Source organism: Melanerpes formicivorus, unplaced genomic scaffold, assembly GCF_026170545.1.
Source record: "Melanerpes formicivorus ecotype bairdi unplaced genomic scaffold, bMelFor1.0.p_v2 SCAF_20, whole genome shotgun sequence".
Classification (NCBI taxonomy): Eukaryota; Metazoa; Chordata; class Aves; order Piciformes; family Picidae; genus Melanerpes; species Melanerpes formicivorus.
Genome location: NW_027142372.1, coordinates 2755662 through 2772654, shown reverse-complemented (window position 1 = coordinate 2772654; position 16993 = coordinate 2755662). Strand labels below are relative to the sequence as shown.

The window sequence follows — 16993 nt, the reverse complement described above, 5'->3', positions numbered from 1 at the left end:
TGGGGTGATTAGGGATAACATAAAAGTATTTTTAATCAGTTTTCTAAGGCTTATGGGTTTTTTATTAAAAATTAAAAATTTGACTTGCATTTTTATTACTGGTTTATGTAGGAAAAGATCTTGAAAATGCAAATAAAGCACATCATTCAATCATGTAGGTATTAATTATTTACAAGACACTGTCCATTGTGGAGAGATTCTTAGCCTTAGGGGGGAAATATAAAAACAAACAGACTAAAAAGTATACAAAACTTTACAACTACAAATCAAGCATCCTTTTCAAATAAATTATACATTCAATATACTGTAAGAATTACAAAGATCTCATCTTTGAAGCACTATCAAGCATTTATTTATACTGGGAGAAGGAACTTCTGTAGGCAAACTTCCCTTTCATGCCTCCTAGTCATCTTTGCATTCCTCATAGACTGAATGCAGCGCATGGAGGGCTTCCACTGTTACTTTGAGCTTTCCAATTACTGCACTATCATCTTGTGAATCGAAAACTAGAAAGGAAACATCAGAAAAGAGCATTAGCAATTTCATTTAGGGTTCTGCTTTTGTTCTGGACAGATTAAAAGGCACCTAGCATATGCTTTTAAAAGGAGAATAAATAAATAAATAAATAAATCTCCCTGTTCTGACACTGAGACCACGGAGAACTGAGCACCCTAAGAACTAGAATGCACATCAATAAAAGTATTAGCATTGAAATCAACTTTGAAATAGTATCTGCATAATTGCCTATGTACATTAATTACTATCCACAACAAGTAAATATACATTTGCCAAACTCTTTTTAAGCATGCATATATGTCTCCAACCGAGTTTTAAGTAAACAATACACTGACTAATGCATTTTCTACACTGTATATAAGCACTCTAAACGAGCCTGGACAGCTACTAGTATTTAAATAGTAAATGGTTGGGGTTTTTAAATCTTGTTGGTACAGTGCAAAATTATTTTAATTCCAGGCTTCTGCGTGTTGTAAAATAAAGAAGTGTAGACAAAGATGGTACTTCCCCTAGACTAAAAGATTTAACTACCTTCATCTTTGTGTATGTGGGTTTTAAAGTGGTATTTGAAGTTTCTATTTTACAGACATTAGCTAACATGATTTAAAATTGCACTCTCTTACAATATCTAAGTAAGCCTAGAGGGCCACAATTTCTGCTGCTGTGTTTAAAAACATGCTGCTAACAGTCAAAAATGAGGCTCTTTCCCAGTCCTGCATAAAAAGCTGCCTAATATGACTCTATAAAGAATTGGAATAAAAACAAATAATCTTGACAGCATGTCTTTTCAAAGCAACTTATACAGCAGACAAATGGCAGGGTCATGTATTTAAACTGGGATAAGTACTCTGGGACATGCAAAGATACTGCATGCTACAACTGCTTCGCTGCTGGGAGAGTTTAGAAAAGGTTTTGAAAAGGAAAAAACTTGGGATAAACCTTCCATCACTTTCAAGGACACAAAATTACATCACTAATCAATCTCATCAAATGGGAAGTATGGCCATAAAATCCACAACAAAAACAATTTTCCATTGAGAGATTATGAAACATCTTTTTGGAGATGTGCTTTTGTACAAATACTTGGAGAAAAGATTAAGTGGCTCAGCACAATAAGAAGTGCATCAAATTTGTATATTATTTTTCTAGGGTTTGGAAATTTCATTCTTCTTAGAATATTCTTTATTGTGTTCCTAGAACTTTGATGCATACTACATCATGGATGTAGTACAGCTACAGCATGGATGTAAACCATGCATCCTAATGGGAATGGATAAGAAAAACTTATTTCTTTCCCTCCCTACTCAGCTCCCCACCACTCAAGTTATGGTAACTAGGCACAGCAGAAGGAGCAGCAAAGTCACAATATGCTGGCATTCTACTAGGGCTAACCAGAACTAAAAAGAGTTCCTTGCAATCATGGGTGCACTGTGTTTAGTCATCAAGCTGGTTCACTTACTGCTACAGAAGTGGAACTGTTTCATAACAGATCCTCAGCTTTTTCACTGAGCTTTACCACAATGCAGAAGGACGATGGAGAGGAACAAGTAAGGAGAAAAATGTACCATTGATGACCATGTCCCTGCTACCCTGAGGAACAGGAAAGCCTAAGCAGGGAGAGTATTTTCCTCACTATATATGAAATGACCATGGAGGCTTCTTTCAGCACTACAAAAATGCTCTGGTTAAGACGCAGGCAACAGGAGATTCCACACCTCCTACTCACTTTACCTTGCTTTAATGAGTCACAGTTCGATCACAGTCTGTTACAGAAAGATGCTTACTCAATAATGAGACCTAAGTAAAGCCACCAGTAGTCCAGACACAAACTTGAGGAACTCATTTGAGGTTCTGTTATAATCCCCAAAGATACAGACATCAGCAATACAAAGTTAGTGACATCATTTTTGTTAACAAAATATATCTTTATAACCTCAGTAGTATGAAGTATATAATAAAAAATAGATAGACTGAGTGAGCATGTTCTAATAGTTCTTAGGTTTCATAAACTAACTACTGTGAGGTGGAGATGCTGCTTGGTTTTGTTGTGTCTTTTGAAACAGATTTTAAGGAATAACAATAGTGCATAGTTTTTGCAAATATGAAAGCCATTAGTTAGTATTTAAGAATTTCTTATTGAAAAAATTGTCAATTACTTGCACAGTGAGGCCTGAGAAGAAAAATAGAGGTTCAACAAATAATTTTTATGTTACAAGCAAGTAATCTCTAAAATTTACCTTCAATATCTTGCTCAATGATGTCTCTTTGCTTCTGGAGTATCTCTCTCAAACTGACATAAGCAAACCCAATATCTTCACATTCAAGATCCTGTTCATCTTCTGGGGGATCACTGACCACTGTAAATTGTAGGCTAAGCATAAAAAAGAATAATTTTACCTTCAAAATAGGTTGAAAATGAACTAAAAAAAAATAAGGAGGTAAATGCAACACTATTTCACAAGTGAAATACAAACCACAACTGTTATCAACATTTCCCATGACAAGGATAATTAGAGACCCTTTCTTTCAACTCTTCCTTCCTTCTTTCTTATTACTTAGAAGTACTAGAAGGACAGAGAGGCTGCAACCACAGATCTACTGGCTTAGAAAACTGTTTCATTTTCTCCCCCACCACCTGGTGGCACAATTCCTGTTCATATGGCAGTGACAAGCAGAAGAATCTAAAGATCAAAAGACTTGTTCACATTTCAGTCTTGCAAGTCTACTTAGCTCAGCTGCTGAATCAGCCGTTCTAGTCCCTTAATTTCTTTATATTTACCCCTATAGGTAAAAATCAAGATTGTATCTATGTACTTTGAGGCTTTTACAGCAAAACTCATTTACATAAAAATATAAAAACATAGGGTGTTTTGGCAGGTTATTTTTGTAGGTTTGTTTGGTTTTTTAAATTTGTTTTTATTTTATAACTTTTTACTGTGGAAACCACAAATGCAAATCATTTAATGTGAAGAGCTAAAACCAAATCATAAGCAATAATGGAAGGTTTTAAATTAAAGGTAATTAATTATGTTTTGTTGGTTAAAACTTCTTAGTACTATAAACTTGTTATAAAGTTCAACTACTTCAATTCAGTACTTAAAGCTGCTTAAGATGAACCTGTATCATTATTTCAGCTTTGATGAGGAGCACGCTTATGAAGGGAAACTTCTCAGTTGTCCCCAGTTATGGTGCTTTGGAACATGTTAATTGGATTCCTGTTGGACTGAACCAAACTAAGCTGAAGCTGTGCTGCAGGAGCACCTACCCCCAACACATCCCACTGCAATAGACATTCAGTGAGTGGGATCAACTTCTGAATTCTAAAAATCATCCCAAAATTCAATGTATTGTAAATATCAGACCACTAGCAACAAGTGCTTTGTGCTAGAGATTCTCTAGTCTGCATCACTTGATAATTTAGATCTAGCCTAAGTAAATTTTAAGCTGTGGTTTTTCTTGACTTTACACTGAGTGGTTTGGGAGATATGAAATAAATAATTGAGAAAGATGAACTATATGAAACCTTTTCCTGATATCAGAAATACTAACCATATTCAGTTAAGGAAGTATTTCCTAACATCAGGTGAAAAATATTCAATATTTAGCTGAAAGTTACTGAGAATTTCCACACCTCATTTAGATACCTGGAGAGCATATTCTAGCCAAGTACACATTCCACAAAAATATCAAGGATCTAAAGGCAGTTCTCTCAAAGTAGTATCTTTCTTATGTTGTCTTGTGTATTTATTTAAAGTTGGAGCTTACACAGCAATTTGTGCTGCAATTGTTCACTCTGACCAACACATCTCATTTTGTCTTTGTTATTCTGTTCCTGGTTTACACATAAAACCAACCCATAGGTACAGCCTGGATAAAAAGGCCTTTGAGTATGCACCATGCTGTCTAAATGAAGCTTGTTTGTCCATCCCAAACATCTAAACCAAATAACTATACAAAATATTTGCATTTATTCTGTGAACTTCAATTACATTCATTGCATCCAAGTATGGCTTTTCTTTTAAACACATAATTCCAGTATTGTGCTGGAGCTGACTTGAGTTAGTGGCTTGTGCTGGGGCCAAAAACACCAAGAATGACAAAATGACAGGAATTCAGAGTTAACTACTTTCTTGGTATGTCTTGGCACTGTTGTTTAAACTGTGACTGCTTGTGAGCTTTACAGCCTAAAAATGTTACAATAAGCATAGTTCCAAATGAGTAACAACCAAGTTGTGCAAAATCCAAGTCTACAAGAAAGGATATCATAGAGAAAATATAATCAAATCTTCCTAAAGACTTTTAAACATAACAACTGTAATATGCTTTTATAGCAGTTTATTTTGTGCTTGGCTCCTATTAACAAATATTTATTAGAGAAAATATCTACATAACTATTTGTTTGTCACCAAAACCAGACACCCACTGAAAATATGGGACTTAAAAAAAGACTTCTGGAAGCGAGAAAAGGAAAAATATCATAGCTATTTCCAACAGCAGGTGGCTGGATTGAGCATAATGGATCTAATTTAAGATTTTGGCATGGAGCTAAGCAGCAGCAAAACTGCCAACACTCAAATCAAACAGAAACAAACACTTGTATGTGCAACATAAATATTAAATAAAAACTGATGGTCATTTGTTATGATTCAGTGTCAACGTTCTATGAAATCAACTGGAGAAACCAGCTTAGCATTTAAGACAGTGATAGACGAGGAGAAGATTAGTGCTGGATTTATTTTGATCATGTAAAGGTACCAACTACTACTAAAATTTTCACTAAACTAAAAGCAGGCACAGTAACATCTGGGACAAAGTATCAATGGAATTATGGAGTTGTCCATATTGGTCCACTTTCTGGCTCAGATCATATGCAAGTATTTTACATGAACAGAACAAGCTTCAACCAAACACATCAAAAGAACTGCACCTCTAACATCTTAAGAGTTCCAATATGCCAAAAAGATCATAATATTGGATTAAATCTTTGCTGCTAATCAGGAAGGAGATTTGAACCTGGGATCCCATGGGAATTTCCCAACTAACAGACTGCAAGAATGGTACCACAATCACTTTGAATTTTTCATTTTAAAAAATACTACAAATGCTTTCAGCCTCGAAAATACTTAAATGTGACATTCAGCATGCATTAACTTGTTTTCCTTAAATACCAACAATTCCAAGAGTTTTAATTTCAGGTTGAATTGGATAAAAATACAGACAGTTTCCAGTGCCTTGGAATATAATGCAGTCTGCTTCAGCACAGAATGCACAAACAAGCTGCTAGTGTCCCATCTTACCTTACACTGCCTTACTTATGTAAGAAACTGATGGAAGTTGGAACATTAAATTCATACTAGGATTTATTACATCAATAAAGCTAAGTATAGCACTCCTCTCCCATGCTCTTCTGTAGGATCCTACACTTTCCACCTAGCTCACTTCTGCACAGCTTTTCTGTAACACCAGAAACAGTGTATATCTTTTCCTTGCAGGAATTCTGTGCCTACTAACAAAATAAGAAGAAATTTTGAAATCCTTGTTAGAAATACTGAGTGGGAAGATATTTGCTATCTACTGGAAGAAAGACTAAAGAACTAAACAAAACTCATCTGCTAATAAAGGCCAAAAGAAGTGGGATGGAAAAAAACAACAAACCAAAACCAGAAAAAACCCCAGTAATTGCCTTAAGCTTAAAACACATTTTACAGTGAAGCAGAACAGCCTGGACAAATATTTATTGTTGTTGTTATGATAACACTTAAAGGTTTTATCACCAGCAGGGAATTCAGAGTGCCTGGACAAAAGCTCTGATGCTCTAATTCTACATTACAGAGATGAATCATTTGTAAGCATCCATCAGAAAACCTTGTGTGTTGGCAGAGTATACTAATGTGAAGCTAACAATTGACACGTTTTACACACCTGTAACATGGACACATAGATTTTGTGACTTTGGAGAACAATGACTTCATATAGCCAGTTCCTTGGAACAGTAATCATATCCTACCAAGAAATGATGCATCTGTCAGGAACAGCCTGGAAACCTCTTGCATAAACCTGTTCACTCCTGTTATCACAGCAGGGTGACTGTTAGAAGAACGGATTCCTCCGTTCTTCACATATGTCTCTTTTGACACATGTCAGAAGAGCATATAGTCTACTACCAGGTCTGCAAGCATTGCAAGCAAAACCTGGCATGAAGAATCAGGTAGTTTCTCAATATGGCCCAAATTTCTACCGTCTTAAAATGCTGAAAGGCAACAGGGAAATATAAACAAAGAAAACCATGACACAGTTACAGTAAATTAAGTGGACTGCCAGAAATCCCTCCTCTTATTAATTCATTTAAAGTCTTGAAGGTGTCCTAACTATGGGGTTCAGATGATAAAACCAAATAATCTTTTTTATTTAGTTTTACAAATAATAGTAAGTATAGCTTCCTAACATAACTAAAGACTGTAATTTGAGTCCCCATTATACAGAAAAAGAAACGAAAAAGAGCAACTATCCATTTTACAATACAGCTATATGAAAAAAGCAGGTGTTCTGTCAGAATTTCCATGCTAATGATAGAGACAGAGACATTGTCTGAAATCAAAAAGACAAAGATGCTTGTCAAGGGAGAAAGAGCATCTTTGTGGCATACAACAATTACTAACGTAAATAAGATTTCAAACAGTCCTCGTCCTGTCTCATGCTTATATATTTTCCATTGTACATCATTCTATTTAGAAGTGTTTTTTCTCAAATACTGAATATTCCAAATATTCTGCCACTAAAGTCATTTGTTCAAATATAGCACCAAATATCAACATTTCTAATAGCCACATACAATGATTCTGTATCAAGAAATGAAATTCAAAGAAGAGAAAATTTTGTTTTGGAATCTTATTTTTTAAGGAACACTAAACCCCACACCCCAAAGATTTTATATTGGATGTTAGGAAAAATTTTTCCCCTGAATGTGTTGTCAAGCCCTGGAACAGGTTGCCCAGAGAAAGGGTTCAGTTGCTATCCCTGGAGGTATTTAAAAGATGTGTAGATGTGGCACCAGGGAACATGGTTTAGAGGTGGACTTGGCAGTGTTAGGTTAATAGTTGGACTTGATTTTAAAGTTCTTTTCCAACCAAAATGATTCTATGAGATCAACATATTTTCCCATATAAATTCCATGAGAACCTACATTCATGTATTTCTAAGTATAAACTAAAAGAGTATAAAGCTGTGAAATACAATATTTTCAAGGCCAAGTTGGCTCCTGTTTCAGGTATAGGATTAGGCTAAGTTTGCATCTTTGGTTTAACAGTAATTTTATGTATTCCATTAATATCTCTTTTAACACCTGAGAATATCCTTTTTTCAAGGGATATTCATTAAAGTGCCTCTCCTTTTATAAGACAAAAATGTATCTATTTATTCATGTTCTAATATGGGCTCAATGCTTATGAGTATTATTTGTAACAGCATTTACTCTGACAGGGAGAAAGAAAATGCACCACTTAAACATAATAAACTATATATACTCCTATAATCTGGCACAGTACAACCACCAATAAAGTGTCAGGCTAAACCATGTGTAGCCAATTTTCAATGATATTTATATCCTTGATAATTTGGTTTCCTGAGCTTTAAAGCATTAGTTTAGTTCAGTTCCTGTTTCAGCTGAAAAAGTTCTGATATTAGTTTGTAAGGCTTGTGATAGAAAACACGTGTTGAAGATATAACTAGGACAGGTTTAAAATGCATAGAGTTGAAAACATTTGGGGTATAGGCAGAATCTTTCCATACCTTTTTTTTTCCCTGGTGGTTCTCTTGCTAGGATAAAGTAGGGACCTGGACTGCTGATGAACTTTCTGCCCTGCTATCTAGTCAACACAGAACTGAAATTTCACTAGACCAAACTAGACATACCTGTAAATGCAGAAAACAACCTATTGAGTAACCTAAAGGACAGCACTATGATGTGGTTCATGTAGAAGACATATTTCTGTGGAAGGAAAAAGCTTGTTGCTGTTATTTTACCTTATTTTTGCCTTAAGTTTGTTAAATATTTAGTCTAGATATCTAAGTATTTATAGGTGAAATTACAGCCCACAGACTAGCTGTTTCCCTTTGCTGAATTATCCCTCAGGAAGAAAAAGAATATTTTATCCTCAGTATTGTTTAATTCTTAGTAGAACAGGTTGCTCATTTTCCTCATCTATATGGTAAAATAAGTCTTCTGCTTGCTTAGCAAATGTTTTGGTATATTTCCAGTCCAATAAGAAATCGTTTTATGGTGCTCCTTGCTCCATTCCATTAAAACCTGTTTTCTGGCCAACACATGAAACTCAGCTTTAGGAAAGAAATGGAATGAAGAAAGATCACTCTCTCACTGCAGAGCACATCTGTGATTTGTAAATAATTACTTATTTAAAAGATTTAAAAATAACTCCTACACTTCAAATATAATCTGAAGGAATAATAAAGGAATCTCTAAATTAGTAATTGTTCTATTTAAAATGAGTATTGACCTTCTAGAGAAAAGAGAACCACAGGAAGTCATCCATTCTCTCAAAGTAATGCACATGCCACCTCAGTAAAAAAAAAGTAACAACAAATTAATTATTATGAGCTTAGACAATAATAATTTATACTCTTTCTCATATGCACTCATATAATAGCAACCTGTTATATGTTTCCATCTACCTGCCTATCTTTCCACCTATGTTCTTGGAAATTGTTGGGCCAAGAACCACTTTCTGAAGCTCTTACACTCCTTATAGTACTCTGAAAGTAACAGATCTATTAGCCTACCAACAGGTGGATATGTGCTTTTCCAATTTATTATTGATAGAATACATTTTTTTTTTGCAAACAGGATTATAAAAAAAACAAACCAAACAAATGAAACCAAAACAACCTTAATAGAGGTGAAAATATGCCATGCCACATGCCACTCAGGGAAGAAATGGAGATCAATCACATCAGAATGTAGGTAGCATTCCTAGATGAAACAAAATTTTCTCTAGTTAGTTAGCTATGTATTAAATTCTCAGAGATACCTCCTCAATAATGTCAAACAACAAGGCAAACCATAAGCATTATTTACAAGGAACTTGTACAGAGTACCTGTCAGTATGCAGATTTGGCTTTAGAAGCATAGACTTGAGATACTCTCTTCTTGCACGATTATTTGCCATATCCACATGTATCACTGCAAAGCAAATTGGAATTAAGATCATTAGTTATCAATTGTTTTTCATCTGTTAGAAGAAAGAGCATGAAGAACAAAAGAAAAATAAACATTTCTTTCCCTTGTCTTTCCTTTGGAAAAGCAGCAAGGTTGGAATCACATTTGAAAGGTCATGTGATCTAACGGTGTGTCACTGGCAGGTTTATGTGCACACTGTCAAAAAAGATACAAGCAGCATCTAAGCATGCCACATAGCTGTCATCTTCTGTTAATGGCAATAGCAGTCATGATTTTAAAAGCCAGTGGTCTTTATTGCTTTGTATTTGAAGTGATTTACTGCATTTTCTTCCACTGAGGAAGCCAGTGATAATGATAATGTATGGCAGAGTGCTTGTCCTTTTTGACAGCCTCAGTAATTTAATCCTCCTTTCCTGCCACAATATTTCAATAAGAGAAACATCTAGACCAATGGACTGGACAAAATCCACAGCCTGGCAAGTGTGTGCAAATGCTCTTAAGCCTTTTATTGTTTTAATTAAAAATAGGAACACTAGGACTTGGTTTTAATTTTTGTCTTCTAGTAATGCTGCCACTGTACTCAGAAAAGCTGTTTTTCACTCTCCACTTCACATGAAGGTTTCCTTTACCTATATGCTGACAAATCTTTAACGTATTTCATACCGTCTTCTACTATCCAAAATAAACTTATGCATAAACAGAAATGAGGAATTCTGCCAAGGTTTAGAGCGTATTGGAATATGAATAGGAGTAGAAAATAGAGATAAGAAGGCTCACATTAATTCTTTGCAGAGGGATTTATTGACGTACATAGCTATATGAAAGTCCTTTTAGGCAACACATCTTCCAGTGCTACTGGTTTGCCATGTTTCTCCAAAGCTACTCCTCAGATATTAACTGTCCAGAAGAATTGCTATTAGAAATCAGTTACTTCCAGAAAACAGCCAGTACAATTGGTACCTGAACCATTCAGTTAGGAATGTGCAATTTAACACCTTTTTCTCCACTAACAGAAAGAAAAGCATTGGTGCTCTGTCTTGGACTCCTTACTTTCCAATCACCATAGTCTCACTTTCTCAAGTTAAAAGGAGCTCATGCTGCAATCTGCTGTTCTTTTGGGCATGTGGACGACTTTCCACATGTGCTACTCTCATGGCCAAGGGCTCCTGGGGCCACCACAGGAAGTGATGAGGAGGCAGCAGGGAGACAGATGGACAGCCAAAGAACTTCAAAGAAGCTGCCACATGAACAGATTCTTCCCTTTCCCATAAGCATCTCAAATGGAATTTCCTAAGTTTACCAATTCTGTATTTAAAACAATTTAAAATGGAAATGGCACAAGAACTCCATCCAAATCTGAGGAAAATGATTACCCACAGTGAAAATAAATTTTTAAATCCTGATGAATACCATCCTTTCACATCACCCTTTAGTACTGCCTGAACCTAGAATTATAGCATTGTTCCAAGGCATGGAACATCTCAGGTTTCCACACAATTAATTTCAAAAATTATTTTTAAAAGTGTCACAGTGTTGAACTTTAATGGAGAAAAGAAATAAACACAAAGAAGCACAATAATGTTTTCTGATGCAAAGCCATAACATTTCTGTTTGAGTTTTACTGAGGAATCCAGCATTCAGAATATGGAACTTCAAAAGTTTACTTCTAACCAAAAATAAACACATCTTTCCCTCACCTCCTCTTCTTCTGGTCTGCTTACACTTGAACTTCAAGCTGTTCACATAAGCACCTGTTCACTCAAGAGAAAGCTTTGCAACAATTAAACATCACGTAAAATCTTTGGAAAATTTTGTAAAGCTCCCTTCTGTTGCTGCTGCCTGCTTTCTACAGCTGTTGTATACAATGACAAGGACACCTTTCAGACCTTCTATCAATCTTACTTTCCAGTAACTTTCTTGCCATGTCAGCATTTTTAGTTAAGTTTTCATACTTAATATAATAGGAATGCTTTTTGCTACAATATTTATTAACTAAACATAGCTTTGTAATTTAAGTAATGGTGGCCTTGAGATGAAAAGTGTTTACTGAAATTAAGAGTCAAACATCAATAGATGCATTTGTATGTGAGGGAGACCGGGCTTTGTTGGCTTGGAGGAACATGTTTCCCTTTGTTTTTCTGCTGCTTAAACTGCCATTATGTTTACTTAGAAGATCATACTGTGACACAACTGAAAAGACTTTCTGGCACACAGTTTTAAACTGCATGAAAAAGTTAAAATACCAATTTGCTGCCTATTATGATCTGTAACACAAACATTAAAATCAAAACATATCCTACCAAAAAAATCAGAATCCTTCCTCTTTACCACATTACAGCACAAAGACATGGTGTGAGCACAATTTGGAAAGCTTCACTTCTCTTTGAATATATGGGACCATAGAGTTTGGATGCATTCTTGGATATTCTTAGAACTCTTTCCACCACTAACAAAGACAGCAGCTCCTTTCCTCAGCCAGTGTAGCCATTGGAAGATACAACAATGTCATAGGAAATCATGAGTTACGTGGTATAAGCTGAAAATGTATAAAGTTCCCATTCATTTTCTTGGAAGACAGAAAATGATCTCCTAACCGTTCCTAGTCAGTCATAACCAAGATAAACAATTAATGTCAAATTGCATGCTCTGACCTCTTGTGAGATGGGAAAACCATGTCCAGATCAGTGAAGTTCTATTTCATCATGATTCTGTGAAGTTTCTGGAATCTTACATGTCAAGCACTGACAGCAAAGAATGTGTACAACATATGGGAAAAGTTGAATTTTTTTACAGTGTAACAAATCTCATGGAACCTTCTGTATCATGTAAGATGTTTTTAAGAGTCAAGTTGTTCAATTTTAAAATCATATAAAATGTTTTATTTGTAAGAATTACTGATTTTTTTTAGATTACTTATAGACCCACCCTGATTTTCACTATGCAAAAATCTAGAAGACTACTAGTCTCCTTCTAAGCTCAAAGTAAATTTCTTTCTACCCATGCAAATCTCATTTTTATTAAAGAAAATATTCAATTAACCTCAAATATTCAACATCGTCAAATCTAATTAGACATGAATAAGAGATGCAGTAAAGCTATAGTAAACACACAGGCAGATTTCATTACTATTATCTTGGTGGCTTTCCTACTGACATTATCAAAAAGCAGACTCATTAGGTTTTCCACACTCCTGTACGTGAAGCTAATCTTGAGCAGAAATCAGATGACCAATTATCTAAGCAAAACTCTGCAAATATTGGTGTGATGCTATAGAATAGTCCTGGAGCAATTAAAACCAAAGACACCTTTTGATATTGACTCATTAGGATATTTTAACATTTAAACAGTTATAGATTGATACTTATGCAGCAAATAAAAACCCCCAAATTTACTAAACCAGGTTTTGACTAGCAGAAAAAATAACATTATACAACAGTACCAGCCTGGAAAGCCTTATGAATTGGTCTTTACAAAGCATTGTACTATTTTCAAATACCACAGTTGGAAATGAATTTGTTTCAAAATTTTCATTCTGTATTCATCATAACTCTAGTAGAACTTTGCAGAGTTAATATTTAAAAACTAATACTATGCTTAGATCATAGCAAGAATCAAAATTTTATATAATCTTCTGAATGTTTTTATATTCAAAGAAATGAGAATTCAAGAAGGAGGAAGAAAAAACTGTTAGAGAGCTTTTATTGGTTTATGTTATTATTTCAATGAGGTTTCAAAAAATGTGTTTCAATTAAGCCGGCCTATGTAGAACATTTGGAAAAGTGTTTACTGTAGCTAGCAAGCTGAATATTGTTCAGCTCATAAAAAGAGTTTTCACTTATGCGATGTCTCACTTGGTATATGATGCCAGTAATCCCAGTTGTTTGAATGGAAGTTATCTCAGGGCACGAAAGTTTGCAGTATTACTAGTTTTTCTGTTTTCTTTATTTTCTTTTTTCCCCCTAAAGCCTTACAAAGATTTCTGTCTTTCTCAGAGTCACATAAGTTAACCCATTGTGCTGTGTCCTTTCTCAAATGGGCAGACCCACTATAGCCATCACAGAATCACAGAATGTTAGAGATTGGAAGGGACCTCCAGAGATCATTGAGTCCAACCACTCTGCCAAAAGCAGGATCACCTAGGGTAGACCACACAGGAATGCATCCAGGTAGGTTTTGAAAGTCTCCAGAGGAGACTCCAGAACCTCCTTCGGCAGGCTCTTCTGGTGCTGCATCACCTTCACTGTAAAGAAGTTTCTCTTCATGTTGAGGTGAAACCTTCTATGTTCAAGTTTGTAGAACATAAAAGGTTTGATTTATGTGAATCCTATGAGGGATTTCACTCTTCAGCTATGGGGTAATCTCACAGTTTGCGTTAGGAGGATATAAATTCTTTGGCAAGCCTACCTCTAACATTGGGTTTCTAGATGGTAGCAGCTTTAAAGATTTGACTGTGACATCACTTTTGCAAAGCCACTTGTACAAAATTGTTTTTAAAAGAATGCTTACTTGGAATGTGCGTATTAATGGCATGTCACAAACAAAAACTGATTCACCTGCTCCAGGACACCCCCCGATAAAAATGCAAGACAGAGTTCAAAACAACATGAAGCACTCAGACTGAATCTTGAATGAAATAAACTTTCACAGAAAAAAAAAAGTTAATAATTGAAATACTATGAAACAATTAACAAGAGAATTGCCAATTACTACAAGAGTTTTGTGTATGCTATTAGTGTAAATTACACTGTGTACTGACATGAAGTATTGAAAATGCTCATTTGTGAGGTGATAGCATATGGAACATGCAGGATTAAGTATTATGAAGTAAATCATAATGAAATAGTATTAAACATGGCTGAATGATTTCCTGTTTCAAAAAGTTCTTATGAAAGGAAGACTGAGTATTCCCAAGTGACAATCAAGCTCAATTACATATTTTCTCTTTTAAACAGTATTTTAGTTGCACATGGTTACATGGAATGTTTTTCTTTTGCTGTTATCATGTTCTTTTAAAAGGAACACATGAATTTTATTTATGCATTGCCTAATTTTAAAATGTATATGCTAGCAGCACATTTAAATAGATTGTAATGTTAATGTTTCATACACAAGCCTACTTCAATAACTCATTGAATAGTCAATAATTACATCCTTGCCCCGTGTCTTATAAATACCTCTAATATTTCCCCAAATAACTGGGAAATACACAAATACAATTAGCACACAGATAAATGCAATCATATGAAAGAAAGAGGCTATATTGGCAGGCATTTTCCTAAGGCAGATTTAAGAGACAAACAAAATCTGCTCAGGAATGCAACATACTTACCACTGCTATAGTTAAAGTGAATCCTCTGACCACTTGTTGGTTTGGGAAGTGACAGTGGGGTCTCCTCTGCAAGGAAATTGTACAATCTGCATTCTACAAACAGCTGCTGTATAGTTTCATCTGATGTGATTCGTGACTCAGTAAGACAAAGCGATATAATTTCAATCCGGATTTTTTCAGTTGCCTATTTAAAACCAAAGTACAAACGAAATACAAATTATTTTGTGTTTCTTGAAGTGTTACCACGAAGCAAGCAAACAGAGACACATGCAAATCACTGGCTATTGACTAATAACACTGACTGATTATTTTGATATAAACATAATGAGGTTGTAATGCCCCGGGGTTTGCAGTTAAGAATATTGTTGCAACAGATACCAATTTACATTTAGTGCTGAAAATATTTTTGCAATAGCAATATTCCCCTGAAAAGATTAGGTTATAGTTATCTGCATGTACAAATGACATCTGAACCATGAATGTTAGTTGCCATTATTATTAACTAGATAGCTGCTCAGCACCCACTGCAAACTACACTACACAATACAAGTCTATCAAGTCAGGAAGTAGTTTGGCACGTAAAGTAACATGGTATTTATGTGGAACTCAACCTAATAGACTGAACCTTTCTAGCTAAATCAAATATATACCTAGTAGTTGAAATTAAAAAAATACTACAATAAATGTAATATCTCAATTCTTTGTCACCAGAGCCTTTTCTTATTAACTAAAATGGCATTTTTCTGTTGCTTAGAAGCCACTGTTTCATACAGTTTTGGAAAGACTGCATTGTTTGTGTACAGACACATTTTAAGAAGCTTTAAGTGGGAATGTCAGATGCAACAGAATGAGTCACAAGTATTCCTCTAGGTAACTGTAATTCAAAGAAAGAAAAGCCACCATGGTTTCAAAACTGGAGTACATAGGTAAGGATTCAAAGATGAGATTCTTCAAAGAGCAAATAAAACATGTTGAAGTTCAGAAATGTCAAACTTTTCCCCCCCCTCTTTCTTTCTTTTCAAGTTCATAACATTTTTATAAGTATTTCCCCGTATGGAAATATTTTGACAATTTTTGATTGTAAGCTTAAAATATTCATACTCAAAAGATTAGCTTTCTAGATTCAGTGTTAGAACTGCAAGTCAGTATTCTAATTTGTTACGGGGGATCACTTATATTTTTCCAAGCAAATTATATAATTAATCAAACTGAAAAGTAGGTGTATCCTATTGTAAAAATATCCATCATATAGAACAATTTCCACTGTTGTCACGCCCTTTCAATATTTGATGAAGTAATTTTACCCCCTCCTTTCAAAAGGCATTTCCTTTTATTATGTATCCTAAGACACTTAAACTAAAAACCCAAATCTGAATATTTCAATAAGGTTGTTTTATTATTCAGTAGATTCATGGAAATTTTACTAGGATGACAGAAAAAATTCCACACCATTCTGTCTCCACTAATACAGGTACACGGCTTCAGCTGGCAATATTACTGGGATTAGCATAGAATGATGAAATATTTAAAGGAATTTTTTTTTCTAAAATCTAATAAATCAAATGACTGCCAAATGTCATTAAAGTGATGGTCTTTGACTTGAATATGCTTTTCATATTCAAATTCGAAAAGAAAGAGATGAAAGCCTGGAAAGGTTACTCAGTTTCAACTAATAACCTCAAGCACTCTACATTCACATGCATAAAAAATGAAATTGGCTCTATTGTCTAATTTTACTTCAGAAACAACTCTTTTCTTCTTGCATGGAACAGATGTATTAGCATCTGTATTTAAAGTGATATGCTGAGTGGTTTTGTTCGCCCCAAAGTATTTAGCAGCTCTGTCAGCCTAGTTTGTACACAGACAGTAGTTTATGAATCAAGTCCAAATACAATAACCTGCATTATAAAGTATTCCTTTTACATATCTTAAAATTTGTTTGACATATTTAACAC

General features: G+C 34.8%; 1 protein-coding gene across 3 annotated transcripts in view; it reads right to left on the bottom strand.

Annotated features, from left to right (window-relative positions):
* Window positions 1-327: 327 nt before the first annotated feature.
* RPGRIP1L (RPGRIP1 like) overlaps window positions 328-16993 on the bottom strand; it is a 68163-nt gene continuing 51497 nt past the window's right edge. For 2 of the 3 annotated variants that reach the window (XM_068150509.1, XM_068150510.1), the window contains exons 24-27: window positions 15039-15222; window positions 9628-9712; window positions 2754-2887; window positions 328-506 (exon numbers count right to left, since the gene is read on the bottom strand). In XM_068150509.1, the coding sequence (XP_068006610.1) occupies window positions 403-506; window positions 2754-2887; window positions 9628-9712; window positions 15039-15222 (507 nt within the window). In that variant the 3' untranslated portion in view covers window positions 328-402. Of the gene's footprint in view, window positions 507-2753; window positions 2888-9438; window positions 9503-9627; window positions 9713-15038; window positions 15223-16993 lie in introns of those variants that run through there. The other variant, XM_068150511.1, reaches the window with a different exon arrangement.